The 16416-nt window shown below is 37.7% G+C and overlaps 1 protein-coding gene across 50 annotated transcripts in view; it reads left to right on the top strand.

Annotated features, from left to right (window-relative positions):
* RIMS2 (regulating synaptic membrane exocytosis 2) overlaps positions 1 to 16193 on the top strand; it is a 737322-nt gene extending 721129 nt beyond the window's left edge. For all 50 annotated transcript variants that reach the window (XM_075125014.1, XM_075124984.1, XM_075124982.1 and 47 more), the window contains 5 exons: positions 9335 to 9476; positions 10994 to 11106; positions 11944 to 12045; positions 13051 to 13190; positions 14546 to 16193. In XM_075125014.1, the coding sequence (XP_074981115.1) occupies positions 9335 to 9476; positions 10994 to 11106; positions 11944 to 12045; positions 13051 to 13190; positions 14546 to 14764 (716 nt within the window). In that variant the 3' untranslated portion in view covers positions 14765 to 16193. The remainder of the gene's footprint in view (positions 1 to 9334; positions 9477 to 10993; positions 11107 to 11943; positions 12046 to 13050; positions 13191 to 14545) is intronic.
* Positions 16194 to 16416: the final 223 nt, after the last annotated feature.

Raw genomic sequence — 16416 nt, 5'->3', positions numbered from 1 at the left:
AATTAAGTCAAGTCAGATTTGACTGTAGTTAAAATAGATTATTATAATGGAAAATAAGGAATACTGAGCTACCCAATGAACACAGAACCTGAAAAACAAAATTGTATCTTTATCATTTCCCATTTGGAGTGTATGCATAGAAAATGTATGTACTTATGCATAATACCAAATTCTTGCTTGGCTACAAATGACTTTTCTTCAGCTCATGTTTTGAAAATTGACTTCAGAAAAAAAATAAATTGGCATTTTCGTAATTTTACAGGTAGAACTATTTTAAATTTCATCGGCATTTATCACAAGGAATTTAAGGTTTATGTTTAAAGGAATAGTAATTAAAATATGCTCCAAAAATTTCTGTTAAAAACATGCTGTTTTTAAAGCAATTAAATTACCATCAATTATGCTAAATGTATTTAGATTTTCCTGTTAAGAGAACATCTCTGTACATTTCAGAACAGTTCTTTCATTTTCTAGCATGGGTTACAATTATTATATGTATCCTGTCTCATCACCATGGTATTGGTGCACCTACTTATTTTATTTATTTTTACTTACTTTGTTTCTCTTACTAATAATTACTATTCAGCAGGTGCCTTTGTATGTTAAGAACTGAGGATTGGTAATTTCATGAAATTTCAACCACCTTAAAGAACTTGTCCAATGAATGGATAGTAAGTCAGTAGAGGAACAACTAGAATATCTAATTAAAAATCAATTGACATATATATAATCCTTCCTTTACTTACTTTGTAATATCAGTTTGTATATTTTCCCATCCTGATTGTTTTTGACTCTGTATCAGAACAAAAAAGAGATGTATGTACACTTTTCAGTATTTTGTTAACCTCTAGTAACTAACCATATTCTGAGCTCAACCATAGACGACAACGATTCTCATGTAATTTAAATGAGACCATTGAAATATGTTTCCCATATAATTTTTGTGAATTTGGGTTTCTGCTGCCTAATATTTTGGATACACATGAGGAGATAAAGGGAGTGAAAAGGCGTGGAAGTCAAATTCATCTCTCAAACACATTCAGTGAATCTGTGAAAATAGACATTAGATGTCTATGATGGACTCCAAATAGCCTCCGCACACAGATCAGGATCTGCCATATTCTGAAACATTTTATATCATGACTTTGATGTGTTGTCAGATCCCATAAGTAGGTGTGGTTTGAGCCAAAGTGAGCAGTATACGCAAACAACCTCTCCCCTCCATGATCTTTGTATGCAGTCATCTGAAAGTGCAGATCCCAAATTCATTTCATGAGTAAACTGTTCCAGCCCCGAGGTGGAATAACTGCTGCATGTGGTGCGTAGGGAAAAGATAGATGTCTCACCATATGAGCTTTTACAAAAATTTTCAGCTAAATGAGACATACTAGTACAAATGGAAAATCTGTCTCTCCGGACTTCAGTGTGGATTTGTGAAACTGACTAGAGGACCTTTGGTCCATAAACCATTGAATTGAATACACATATATGTATTTTTACATCTGAAAAGATACAATGTGGATAATAATCTTTATTATAGAAGTGAGCAAAGTGTAAGTCAATCAAATTTTTTAAGAGTTAAGCTACTATTTTTAATACCATGTTTGAGAGAACATAGCCCAAGGGAAATTGATTATAGAAAGATTTAGGTCCTGACTCCCCACTACATCCAAGTTGTGCTCAAATATAGTGGAGAAGGATGGACATACAGAGCTCCCTGATTCAAAAATCACCTGACCCTCAGTGTAAGTTAGGTCCTGCCCATAGGCAGTCTTAACTTATGTCAGAGAGAATTTATGACAGTGGCCAATTGGGTGTAACAAAGCTTGCTCTACTTCACCACATCCCCTCCTCAGCCTGTCTTCAAGAATGCCCGCAGGGTGTGGCGGTTGGGAATAGAAGGTGGCAGAGGTAACTCAGAGTTCCCCTGCACAGGGAGAATTCCCCACTGGCAATCTCCAGCCACTTTAAGACTACTTTGCGCCACTTAGCAGACTGGAAAAGCTAGCCTTTAGTCAGTATTTATCAAACACATTGTATTGCTGAGATATAATGATTGTAACAATCACGAATAAGAGCTAAGAAATTGAGCAACTTTTACAGTACACAGAGTGCTTTATGTTTCCTAGTTGCCTCTCTGTTGAAGAATCTATGTGGACACTGACGTTTCAGCCAGTTATTTATTCTGAATAACATTTTATTTCATTATTATTTTTATCTATGGTATGTATAGTAAAAAAAACATTATTAAAGCTAATTCTAGATTAGACAGCCAGAGAGAAGTGTATGGTGGACACACATGCACACACACCCCAGTAGACATCCATATGGTATTAGAGCAAAGCTTGAGTCACATATAGATGCTATCAAAGGATTTTTTTTTAGCATTAATGTGTCACATTAACTGAAAGTTAAAAGTTTAGCCCCTACTGAAAGAAGTGTTTGATATTTGGAACAAAATGAAATCACATTTAGCATGGAGAAAAGTTTGGGTGACAATCTCCACCTGTCTAATCCAGCCACTTTTGAATATGAAATCCTGGCCCCATTGAAATGAATGGGAATTTTGACACTGATTTCATAGCACTCAGGAATTCACCCTGTGACTTGAGTTTGTTAGAAACCTTTTTAGATGGCCACACTTCCACAGTGCGAGCTTCTTCCATGATGTAAAAATGGTGAGTTTGAGTTTGCTGAGCTTTTTCTGGGCTCTGGCAGAACGAAGGCCTGATTTTCACTACCACAAGTATGTCCACACCACAGTGTGGACACAGCCTGATTTTCACTGCAGTGTGTAACTTCACACATCTTACATGCCAGCAATGCCACCATCAGTCTAGACCAGTGGTTCCCAAACTGGGGTTTGCAAAATGTTACGGGGGTTCTCGGGAAAAAATTCTTTAATGGCGGACAGAGCTGTCCCTAGGGACCCAAGGCAGGACGGGGCCGGCAGCCCGGAGCCCCTGGACTTCCAAGAGCTAAACAGATCGAAACAAGCGTATCTATCACACTGAGGAGATTTAAACTTCAAGACCCTTATAAGAAATGGAAAGGGAGGTGGATATTTTTTGCTGTTTTTAAAATTAAATAGGCAGCTAGTGTTGTTTTTAAAATTATTATGAAGAACAAGTTTAAGCTTTGTTGTAACGTGCGTTGTTTGCCTGGACTGCTCAAGACCTAAATGCTTGCATAGGAGGAACTCTTTGAGTTAGCTTCTTAAATACCTTCATGCTGTTTCACATCTGATACTCCTTGATGAAACACAGGAGCCTTGTCTTATAACAGTCTTATTCAAAGTGATACAAGCTACGAAAGTGAGATCTTGGAACAGTGTTGCGGTTTTCATAATGTAATAAAAATACTGTAATGATAAATAATAATTAACAAATAGTGTGTAATAAGCATGTCATAAAAACAAATTTTATGTTTCCAAGATGACTGCTTTTATAATTTATATTCAGGTAAAGGAGAAAATCCCTGGAAATATTCATTTTTAGGAGGGGGTTTGTGAGACTTGACATTTTATTGAAAGGGTTTCACAGGTTATTAAAGTTTGGGATCCACTGGTCTAAATGGTTCCCAAGGCCTTAGTCAGGCACTGATGGTATGTGTGCTTCCATATCATAGATATGTTACCTGACCTAGATACAAAGCCAGCCATCACCAACAACTGAAACATCTTCTAAATACTACTGAGATACACACAGTGTTTGGATAAGATTTGATCCTTCCCCATATAAGGACATGCTCATTGGTATACTTCAGTTAATTTTTGCCATTTCATTAACATTAGCAAATTAGGTCTACACCTAACACTTAGGTTGATCTAATTATGTTGCTCAGGGCTGTGAACTAGTTAAGCCGACCTAAACCCCACTAGAGACACTGCTAGCTAGCTCAAAGGAAGAATTCGTTCGGGGGGGGTGGATTAACTACAGCGACAGAAAAACACCTTCCGCCACTTAACACATCTATGCTATTGCGCTCCAGCAGAACAGTTGCAGCACCATAAATGTGCTGCAGTAGTGTCTGTAGTGTAGACAAGCCCCCAATTTAACTGGCTGATCAGACCAGGTTTTGATTGCCAAAATGTGGCATAGGAGCTGGAGTGGACCAGTGAATCTACCCTGGTTAAGAGAAACACATTCTAACATAGTGAAAAGAGATTAATTCTGATTAGGGGCTGCTCCCCATTTGCCCCCCAGCAGCCCTCCCTTGGCCTTCTCATCCTATACTCCTTTGGACTGGGGACCTCCTCCCCTTGCAACCTTTTCCAGAGGACCCAGGCATCTCCCTGCCTCCCACCCTTCCCCACATGCCAGACCCCCAGTCGGAGTATAAGGGATTCAGCTTGGAGTTTGTTTTTTTTTCATAAAAACACCCCACCCAGTCCCTTGCAGTTGGTCATAAAAATACCCCACCCAGACCTCTGCACTCTGGACTCCCAGGTTTTTGCAGTTTGGCTTTTTTCATAAAAACACTTTTACTTCCTCTGCTAAATGGTATTGTGATATTGGTGTATGATGTTAAACAGCAGCTTGGCAAAGTCGCCTAGAAGATGCACTGAATCAGCAAAGCCCTCAGTTGCCCTGGACCTAGCCCCTTCCTGACCAGCGTCACCTGCTTTTTTCAGCTATTCTGGCAGAGCTGGAGGTGATTTCAGGCAGCTTGTACCTCTGTCCCCACCCCCAAGTGGACTTAACCAACTACACTCAGATACCGTGGTGATGAAGGCAACATAGATGTCTAGATCTTCTTTTAAAAATGCTGAAACAGTTTGAGCAAAACTAAAAATGTGACTGAAACATAACTTGCATATTCTGGGACCCAAGTCTACCAGGAAAACCAAGGGAGAAAATTAGAAAAGATCTGCTGGCTGACTGACATTTATTAGACCTATTAGCGTCAGAGCATAACGCAACCTGAATATTTGACTTAAGTGACTGGATAGAGCTTTAAAACTTTTGACTTTGATGATGTTTCCCATATAGTCAGATTAGTAAAACTCCATGGCACCATTGTTTCAGCTGGAGTTACAAATGTGTAGCAGAATGGTTTGAAAACACCTGCAGTCCCCACTATATTGTGAAACTTGCACTGTATCTAGGAGAGTGTTTGGGACTAAACCTTGGCAGAAGGGGTCTGTTTAAATAATGTTCTTTGTGCTGGCTGGGATCGTATAGATATTCATCTGTTATATCTCACCTGCAAAAATAGGCTTTAGGATTGTGTCTAATTTGTGTAATGTCAGTAATGTCATCCAACTATTTTGGCAAGATTTCTCTCATTAAGTCCTAACAGAGGGTGGTGAGTTATTTAAACACTCTCTACATTGCTCAAAAATGTTACCCAGATCCTGCTGATAATGTGTATAATGGTCCTTTGCAACTCTAACAATAAACAAGAGTTGGGTAGAGATTGGTTTTATGATGATTACTGCATGTTTCAAATGTTTACTTTTCTAATATATGTAAATAGTAATAAAACTGCAATAAAAACAATTTTTTAAAAGGTAGGATTTCTCCTAAATATATACAACATTTACAATTTACGGAAGTGTATTCTATCCAGGACACTGCAGAATTCCTGTTAACATTGATGAGCACATGAAGAGAGTATACCACCTAAAATTATATGAATGCATTTAACAGCATAATCCAGAAATACCATGATCATAGTAGTTTTGACATAGACTGTCTCTAAAGATGATCAGCTATTGACCTCGCTAACTAACAAAATTAAAGTCTTGGAGTTGAATGGTTTGAGTGATGGGGATATATATCTCCTTCTCTAATCCTCATATAGATTATATCAAATAAGAGTTTTATTCAACAAAATTACTTGCTCTAATTTTTTAGGGATTTTAATAGTTTGGGGTGGGCATGATTCACCACTGCTTTGTACTTTGTGTAGTCTGTGCATACACAGTTCAAGGTGGATGTAAAATGGTACCATTCTAATATGATAGCATTTTATACTCACTCTGCACAGGTGTAGATGACTATGCAAAGTACAAGGCAATTGTGAATCAGGCCCATAATGCATGAGGTTTGAGAACATTACTGTGACTCTGGAAAATAGCCAGGGAGAGTTGCTGTCTGTTCATATCCTATTATAAGGAATTGTACATTTGTAAAGAAAAGTAGATTAGGATAATTTAATAAGCCTACATTTGCCATCTACTTATTTTTCTCTCCTAACAGAAATAACCCACTTCTTGGGTTCCAGTGCATGAACTCAGTGCTGTAACAATATCAGTAAAGTTAGCCATAGCTAGGTTAAAGTGTTTAGGAGTTAGTTAAAGATAAAAGATCAGAAGTTGTGATTATATTTAGTGTGTTTTTATATTCCCAAATCAGCAACTGTACTGTAGTTTACTTTGCAGAGTGATGAATTGAGGTTTACTCCTTTTAGCTATGGGCAAAAATTTCAGAAAGTGTTCCATCATAAGTATTGTGGGTCTATCCTTGCTTCATTTTGGCCAAATAAGCAACTAAAGATTTAGCACAAGTTACGTTTTTTTTGTAGTATATATTTCTGCCTTAATGTCAGAAATACTTTTTCTGTACAACTATAAAACTGCATTCTTGGTTTATTAACTGTTCCACTTAGATTTTCTTAGATAAATGATGATCACATGAAATGTGAATTTCAACTATTATGGGTTTTATATTTGTTGTATTTTACAATGAGTCACTTAACAACAATTACAGTTTGATAATTCAACCCTTACTATTTTCACCATTAAAGTAACAAGGGGCAAGACAGAGGATATATTCTCCTTATGGGTACACAGGCATAACTGTCACTAATACTAATGCAAATACAAGTGAGTACAGAGAGGAAAAGAGAAAAGGAAGCTGCTCAGAAAGACCCAGAAAAAATAAAGGTGTGGTATTGTGCAGTTAAAAAGGCAGACAGCCTCTTTTGAGACCATCAGACAACTCTAAATTGACTTCTGTTGAGTGCTTACCAATGATTCCTCATACAACTTTCTTTCAACCCCAGTCAAGGGCTGGGGATGATGAGGGTGTTTTAAATTATTCCAGATTAGGAATTTATACATACACATAAAGGTTTAGGTTAGCTTTGGACTGGTAACATCCACGCAACAGCAATGTTCCTTCTTCTACTTAGCCATCACTCCGGCCTCTCATCTGAACTGAATCACTTGTTTCAGATAAAATGAATATGGGAAAAGAATATTTTAAAATGAGAAACCCCAATAGCCACACGCAGAACAGCTAGTGAAATAGGTGTACATGCGCTGAGCCTTGAGCAGCTGTTGCTCTGCTGTTTCTTATGCCTCTTCCATAATTTCGCAGTAAATCAAGTTGCAACATATGTGTTCATTTTTAATGTACGTTTAGTTGAAGCGTCAAGGCAAATAGATTTAGAATTCTCACTCTTCCTTACATGATTAACAACAGTTAAGGACAAGACCAAAAGACCATTCTGAAGGTGTATTATAGTGACCTTGTAGAATCATGCACAGTGGAAGTGTTCTATCGTGTTTGCATTAGAGAGTATAACAACACTGACTTGGAAACGATCCGTACTTAAATATAAACTGAACAAAAACTAACACTGAATGGGGCAAAGAACATTTTTTAAAAAGTGTAATATCACAAGTCTCTTAATGTGAAGAGTATGGAGCTTCCGATATTGTGAACCTTTTATGTGGCCTCCGCTGTAATGCAGGGTAGATGCCTGTTTGTCCATGTAGCTGTGTAAGAATATTCTTTTGTTCCTGTCATAGTAACTGGATTTTAGATCAATTCTGGACCAATGTTGGACGTCGGCTGTCAACTTCTATTAGTTTAATCTAAATAATAAAACAAGTAGACACTTGGAACAGTACAAGTAGATACAAATGAAATTGTCACCCTTTGCCCTTCATTTTTCATAGCTAATACAAAGCTCTTAGTTCTTGCATTTATGTTTATTGATATTGATGGACGTAGTTAGTTTTGATGTAACAAAAACTGATTTTGTTTTATTGGATGATAAATTCATATGAGTGGCCAAAATTTTGCAGCAAAGTTAATCGTCCTATTATTCATCATATCACTGTAGTGATTAAAAGTAAAAGCCTTGGGCAGTATATAGGCTGAAGTCAGCTATTTATCCATAGAACAGAGCCAAGCAACTGGAATTCAAGCTTCCCTACTCCATTCGCTGGATTTAGAGATACCATAACACCTCAGACACGACCTGGAGTGACCACCTCTAGTCATGAAAGAGGGAAGTTCAGTCTCTATGCCACTTCAGTACTTAGCTTTTTTGTCAAGGCTGTCAACAAGTGTGCCACCTGGGGAAATAGATCATAATCCCTAGTCAAATCACTACTCCCAAATTCTACTTTATTCAATTTTTCTTCATCTGTCTGTCTCAGTATCTAAAATTAAAATAGAACATATGTAAGCACTGATGTCTACTTTTAGGTATAGAGATAGAATTTCCATATTATTGTGCATAAAACTAAGCACAAGCTGTATTTCTTCTGCAATACATAGATAAAGCTAACTAACTAAAAATAATAGGAAAGGAAAAGGAAAGATTTGAAATAGGGATTGTATTTTGTTGTTCACTTTCCTCGCTAATAGATATCTATAACTTCATTTAGCAAATGATAACCAAATGCTTTTCAGCCTGAATCAGAGCATTTCTGAAATAGTGTAGGCTTTAGTTTAATAGTGACATTTCAACGGAATCGCTGGAGAAGAGTGCATTTATCATAGGACAAAATATTTTTAAGTACACTAAATCTAAGTACCTTTGTGAGTTGAATATATTTCAAGGGTTTTTATGTTCTCGTTCTCTCAGTGCTGTCATAAAAAACCAGCAACTCATAGAACCGCTATATTTTAAAAGATCTACAATATCAAAGTCTGCTGATTGTTGTGTCAAAGTGTCTGTTGCTCAAATATATGTGCACAGTATTTTCAATACATATTTGTATATTCCTACTTTGGCATCCTTCTGTAATGTTTATTGTCTATATTATTGCCCTCTAAGTAGATCTATTTACTATAGTGAAAAGAAAAGGAGGACTTGTGGCACCTTAGAGACTAACCAATTTATTTGAGCATAAGCTTTCATGAGCTACAGCTCACTTCATCGGATGCATAATCCGATGAAGTGAGCTGTAGCTCATGAAAGCTTATGATGAAGTGAGCTGTAGCTCATGAAAGCTTATGCTCAAATAAATTGGTTAGTCTCTAAGGTGCCACAAGTCCTCCTTTTCTTTTTGCGAATACAGACTAACACGGCTGCTACTCTGAAACCTGTTATTATAGTGAGATACCGTAAGTGTTCTGGTCTGTTTTTACAGAAGCGGGTGGTAAGAAGCTGCGGAGCACTGTCCAGAGAAGCACAGAAACTGGGCTAGCTGTGGAAATGAGAAACTGGATGACACGTCAGGCCAGCCGGGAATCTACAGATGGCAGCATGAACAGCTACAGTTCTGAGGGAAAGTGAGTAAGATTGACTGGTTATGATGTTCTTGTTTTATGTTTCTCCACTAAACTAGTCCTATAAAAAAACAGGAGTTGAATCCTAAAGTCCCTACTCAGGGCAGAACTCCCATTTAAATCAGTTCGCTTGCGGGAGGTTTTTCAAGTAAAACCAAATACTAAAATGTTCTTCTGTGATTTGTATATGGAGGGATTTCCTACTGCCTATGTTTCAGTTGTTAGTGTCACTTTTGCAGCACCATCACCACGACCTGCAGAGAGTTCTCAGTGGGTCTAGGCTCTGAGCATACAGGTTGGGAGGAATACAAATGGGTGGAGTAAATGCATCATACCTCTTGTAACCTGGTGGAGAATCTGCCATCAGGAGTCTTTCTATTCTGTGAAACCTACTTCAGGCAGAGGACCTCTAGCAGATCTCCCATGATCCATAAGCTCTGTAATCTGAACCTACTTCTTTTTCCAAATAAGCCTGCCTGTACTGACATAACCTGTTAGAAAGTCCTCAAGGTGACCCTTGGTGTGTTTTGGCGTGGGCAAGAGTAAAGATTTGGCCCTATGTTTTTAACTTCCTACACTAGGCTTTTGCAAGAGGGCCCAAGTTAAATAATTCTTTAAATAAAATCTGCACAAACAGTTTACACAAATGTCTCACAAAGTATGGTTTATACTAACATGGTATACTCTACCAAGCAATATACTCTACAGAGCTTGTTGTATCAAAGAACATAATTTTTATGTGACTAGAGCTGTGAAAATAATGTGTAATGGATAATTAATGTGACCTGTTTTTGCCTCTTTTTCTGTTTATAAATCATCCACAGAAAGATTGTGTCAAAAGTATTAGATATTAACCAGATAATTTTTGAGACTAATTTTTGGTCTGTAGTTGTTCACAGGCAAATTTTAATATATGAAATTTGAGTTCTTTTGTTTAATTATATATGCCTTATGGTTCATTTCTCTTCTCTGATTAGATAAGTGTAACTCTTAGAAGAGTTTTCTGGTGCAAATACACATGCATGTGATTCTGAAATTTGTTTCTATGAATATCTGCACACTCAATTAAAGTTCACTATTTCACCAAACATTTCTGCCATTACTGGCATTCATTTGGTTGAGTATTTGTAGAGAGCAAACACAGTCAAAGTGAGTTCACTTAAAAATGTAAATAAATATTTGCCAAAAACTTTACTTCAATGCAACTGCTCGCGTGCTTCAGGTCAAATATGTGCTTAAGTACCTTGTGGAATCCAGGCCCTTGTTAATACCGCAGGAATTGACAATATCTTTGATGCAACAAAAAAGCAGCAAGATGGAGAAATGTCATAATGGGAGGAAAGAACATGGGAATTAGATCACCCTAATCAACTGTCTTCTGGAGGCTGAGTTGCCATTGTTTGAGGTTGTTAAAAAGAGCTTGCAATTGGTAATTTAAACTGTTCCTGTGGCACCTTGCGAATACAGACTAACACGGCTGTTCCTCTGAAACCTGTCATTAAACTGTTCCGTTTCCTTAGTCTGATTTTCCCAGGTGTGCGGTTGGCCTCTGACAGTCAGTTCAGTGATTTTCTGGATGGACTTGGTCCTGCGCAGCTAGTAGGACGCCAAACGCTGGCAACACCATCTATGGGTAAGAATTCATGTCTTGCAGTTTCAGCACAATCTTTGTGGTCTAGTAATTAAAGAACAGTATTAGGAGTCAAGAGAGCTGAGTTCTAGTTCTGGCCATGCCATTGACTTGTTGTATGATCTTGAACAAGTCACCAAGGGCCAAATTTTCAAAAGTGTCTTCTAACAATCAGTACCTCATCTTCAGATGAAATTAGTGATTGTTGTGAATGCTCAACAGCTCTGAAATCAGGACCTAGGTGACTAAAGTTGCTTATTGAAATATTCAGACGCTCAAAACTAGAGGGCCGGTTTTGAAAATTTGGTCCTTAATCTCTCTGTACCTAAGTTTCCCATCTGTAAAATGGGGATATTACTACTTACCCACTGGTATGAGCAGCTGGAGATTGTCAAGTGAAAAGTGCTATTTAAATGCAAAAACGTGTAGTTATTGTTCATATAATCTTTAAATGTACAAACATCTTTTGATGCATATTTTTTTAAACTAGAAGCATGGTGGAAATAGTTTGCAACAGCTTTACAAATGTATTTTAATGGCTCTTGTAGTGACTCTTAGCTCACTGAAGGGTATGTAAAGGAAAAAAAGAAATGTAATGTAGATTAGGGGAGAGAAACCAAGATGAGAATATTATCTGTAGTGGGTTTTGTACTGTACAGGACCTCAAATAGCAGTGGGAAAAAATCTTTAAAAAGTATCTATTATAGTTAATTCCTTATTGACTTTGTTGGTGTTAGATGCAAGAAACAAGATGTCATACATTAATTCCATAACATGCCACTAGTTTAAATATGATTGGATGTTCTTGAATAGCAATATCTCAACGTTTTCCTCTCCCAGGCGATATCCAGATAGGAATGATGGACAAAAAAGGACAGTTGGAGGTAGAAATAATACGAGCCCGCGGCCTTGTTGTAAAACCAGGTTCAAAGACACTGCCAGGTAAGAAAAGAACAACATACTTTTGTGAATAGGAATCCCTTGCTAACACACTAAGTTCTGTCTGCAGAAAAATTTCTGAGGCTTCACTGTTGAAGTTGAGTGAAATCTATTAACAGATAGCTAATAGCAGTCAGTTATAGCATTTGTTGTACATTGAAAAGTAAAAATGTACTGACCCGGTATGAAAGCCTACATGTACATGTAAAGATTTCGTTTCAACCCCAACGTCAGGAGTAAATGTTAACAGCGAATGTCTTTGGTGGTGCTGTGCTCTGGGCTCCCATTGAAGGACAACAGCTATTTTAATAACAACAAATGCCTCCTTGGCTATGGGGAAGGGAAAGGAAGCATGTGTTGAAGATGTGACATAAGTAATTTAAGGGAGAGGAGGAAGTTAACAAAATGCTTGGAATAGATACATAACTTAGAAAGAAGACAGGTACCTGATGTTTATTTTCTTCTCTTTTCACAATATATTGTCTTACTGTGTTAGTATACAGTGTTGAATGAAGGGGACAATACAGTGACATGTTTAGCAAGTTCTTCTGTCAAAATAGAAATCAGTTTAGAATCTTTCTTTCCGCAGCTTTTTGTCTTGCAGATTATTTGAGAGCATAAAATATTTGAGGCTTGATCCAAAGCCCATTGAAGTCTGTGTCCTTTATTTACTTAATGGGCTGTGGATCAGACCCTAGTTTTGTGGCACATACTGTTCATTGAAGAAATATTTGATTTTTTTTCAGTTCAAAAACTGAATTGATTCATAAAGTAGACAATACCAAAAGAGAGAGAAATATAGAGAAGGTTTGTAATCTGATATACATGAATATGATACGTAAGGATAAAGGTTCATAGTTACTGAATACTGTATTTGAGCACTTGTTTAATAAAGATATTTATCTACTAAATGACAGGACTCAGCAAATGGTGATAGAACATTGCAGCTAGCTTGCAAAATCTGGATTAGCCTTTCACTTACTTTTTTTCATTTTCTTCCCCTCTAAGCACCATATGTAAAGGTGTATCTATTAGAAAATGGAGCCTGCATAGCCAAAAAGAAAACAAAGGTAGCAAGAAAAACACTTGAACCTCTTTATCAGCAACTTTTGTCATTTGAAGAAAGCCCCCAAGGAAAAGTTTTACAGGTAATTTAAATCAATATTCTTGTCTATCTGAAAATGTTTCACTTGTACAATTCTCACTGAATGAGCCCAAGACTTCCTTCCACGCCTCATTCTACAAGTCCTGTTATTTCAAAGCCTTGCTGAGCAGATTGCTACCATAACAATGCCTTATGCTCTATTGATGATTAGCCAGTAAGAGGTGCTGAATGAACATTGATTGGGACACGCAGGCAAATGAGAACAGGCACAGGGATGGATTTAATTGTAAGGCCACAACTTCATTAAACTTAATACCCAGGTGGGGTGTCATCTGCCCCATCTCCCTCTACTAGGCCTTTGGGTCTAGTACTGGGTTTACAGGGCTCCTATCAGATATTCCTTAACACCGGATAGACTTTCCACTGCTTACCCCTATGATTCAGCTCACTTTGCTGAATCATCTCATCCTCCCCGCTTGTAAAGGAGACCGAAGGTATCAAAAAGGGACCTCAGTCTGCAAAGACTTCAGGTCTCCCCTTTTCCCGTAGGTCTGAGATCCACCAGCAAAATCCCAGTTCTCTGGTTTCTGGTCATTGGCCCTTTTGGCCTTTTATCTGCACTGTACAGTGGTTGCAAGTTGTGATGAACTAAACATTCATACAAATTCCTAATGTTAAATTCCTAACTCCTGTTCCTGTGTAACCTGACTGTGTCTCCATCATGCTACCAGGAAATTGAAAAAAATCTAATAAGCCTCAGCCAGTTTGACACCGATGGGGAAAAAAATCCTTCCTGACCCTCTAAACCAGTTTCATGGCGCCCTAGAAACACAGTTCCTGTATTATATAACTACTGGGAGGGAGGGTGGGTTCAGCTAAAATGGTGCAAGAGGCTCAGGAAACCCTGAACCCTTGTTGAGATTAATGATTGTGGGGAGCAAGGAGCCAGTCTACTCCCTTCTCCCTTTGGCTGGGCAGTAGGTGGTGGAGTGCTCAGGGAGAGGAGGGGTCTAGCCCTGGGTATATTCCCCCTTTCATTCCAAAGCTGTCAAGCACTTTGTGGAGTCAGTCAAGTCTCCCATCCATTAAACTGTGTGGGTAGCATTTGTACAGTCATATTTTGTCTGTAATATATGGGCTCCATTTCACACTGGGCCTCAATCTTTCAGTTCTTATTTAACATGATCAAATACATTTACAGCCCAGGGGACTTCTATGGCTGCACCACTATAGCAGAACCAGGATTAGCCCACGCCAAAAGTCAAATAGGCCATTTTTCTTTAGGATTGTTGGTTTGTGAATAGGTAACTGGTTACATCTGAAGAATTGATTGCATCAGATCACAGCTTTCGTAGTTGTTGCTGAAACTTCTCTATCTTTTGTTTCCTTTACCAACAGATAATTGTTTGGGGAGACTATGGACGTATGGATCACAAATCTTTTATGGGAGTGGCACAGATACTTTTAGATGAACTGGACCTGTCAAATATGGTGATTGGATGGTTCAAACTTTTCCCCCCTTCCTCCTTAGTAGATCCAACTTTGGCTCCTCTGACTAGAAGAGCTTCCCAGTCATCTCTTGAAAGTTCAACAGGACCTTCTTATGCTCGCTCATAGCAGCTGTGAAACTGTTGTCATAGCAACCAGCGTTACAAAAAAAAATTACAGGTCGCAAACCCTGGTAACACTGCATGCTTAATGTTGTGTCTTCTGAGCCTGTTTCTAGGGCTACCAAGCGATCCTGTGTTCTCAGAGGAAGTTGCACACATTGTGCACTAAGGAAGGCCCTCAGGTGAAAGAGTGGAGCTGTAAAGAACTAACAGGTTTGGAGTTCAGTGACGCTTAAGTTTTGGTCCAATCTGAAGCCATGGATTAAACTAAAAGATCAATGTGTTTCATGCAACAAAAGTCCTTTTCAATGGCATATCTATTTTGTTGCTCCCTTTTAACTGCCCCCCAAAGCCTGTTTATGCCACAGAAATGGAGCTACCCCTCTCCCCCATAAAGCCATGTTACAAGTCAGTGGAACATGATGTTGGAAGAACAACAGAAGAACGTAAGACCATCAAAAAAAAAAAAAAAGTCAGCTGTGATATGGAACAAAGACCAGAGAAAACTCTCGTACTAGAATGCTTTAAAAGTTATAGTGGCAGGCTTCATAACTCCAGCTATCGCTACAGTGAAACCCCAGATATGATGGACTCTCTGAAAAATAAAATTCTTTGGATATACTGTACTGTATGAAATTAAAGAAACTTTTTTGCATGGACACAGATTTAGCTGAACACTTAAATTATTTTCTTGGGGCTGCAACTTGCAAAAAAAAAAAGAATAAATCAGCCATTTTCAACAATTTATATTATTTTTAAAAGTAAATTTCACTAGTGCATGGTTTTAAAGGGGAGAGAATGCAACAGGGTGATACAAAGACACCACGTTTATCATTCTTTAAACCAATCATGATCTGTGTTTTTGCAGACATATATTAAAAATAAAAGATGATCATTTCTAGCTAATATTTAAAATTCTGTTTATGTGACAAGAAATAAGTGTACTATATTAAATTTATTAAATGTAAAAGGTACAAGCCTTGTAAAGGTCAACATTATGTGAAAATTGTACACTTCTTCCTCCTTTCTCTCTCTTCTGAATCTTCCTTTGGCTCTTTTTCCCCCCTCTTATTTTCCAGAATGATCCATTATATCCTAAAACTGCTACCTTTTGACTTATTGCATTCTTATGCCCCATATTTGGTTCAGGGTTGCAGATTGTTTTGCATTTCTGAATTCTTGGACAAAAATATTGTTTAAGAGCTTACTTTTTTCAAGCATGTTGAAAAGAATTTTGCAACATGGCTTGGGAGTTCATTAAAGTAATTCAGCATGTATTTGATAAAGAAGATATTTGAACTTTTTGCAATTAATTGTACAGTGCATGGTAACTTATTTTCACTTTTTCTCACCTTCAAATTGAATTCTACAGCAAAATACTGGAATCATGTGGCCATTGTAAGATGTCTTCAATAAATTTGTTTTCAGCACCAGCATCATTCATTCAAGGGTTGAACTATAATTTCTTGAAGGTCTTGGAGAGAGGAAAAAAAATGAACCAAATGTTTGATTTTTAGGAACTAAATTTCAGCGGTTTCATTTGCACTCAGCCAAACAAATTGCTACATATTTAGAGTAATAATAACCAACAAAGATTAGTTTCAGAGTAGCAGCCGTGTTAGTCTGTATTCGCAAAAAGAAAAGGAGGACTTGTGGCAC

Source organism: Caretta caretta, chromosome 2, assembly GCF_965140235.1.
Source record: "Caretta caretta isolate rCarCar2 chromosome 2, rCarCar1.hap1, whole genome shotgun sequence".
NCBI lineage: Eukaryota > Metazoa > Chordata > Testudines > Cheloniidae > Caretta > Caretta caretta.
This window is presented reverse-complemented; position numbering and strand designations above follow the sequence as displayed.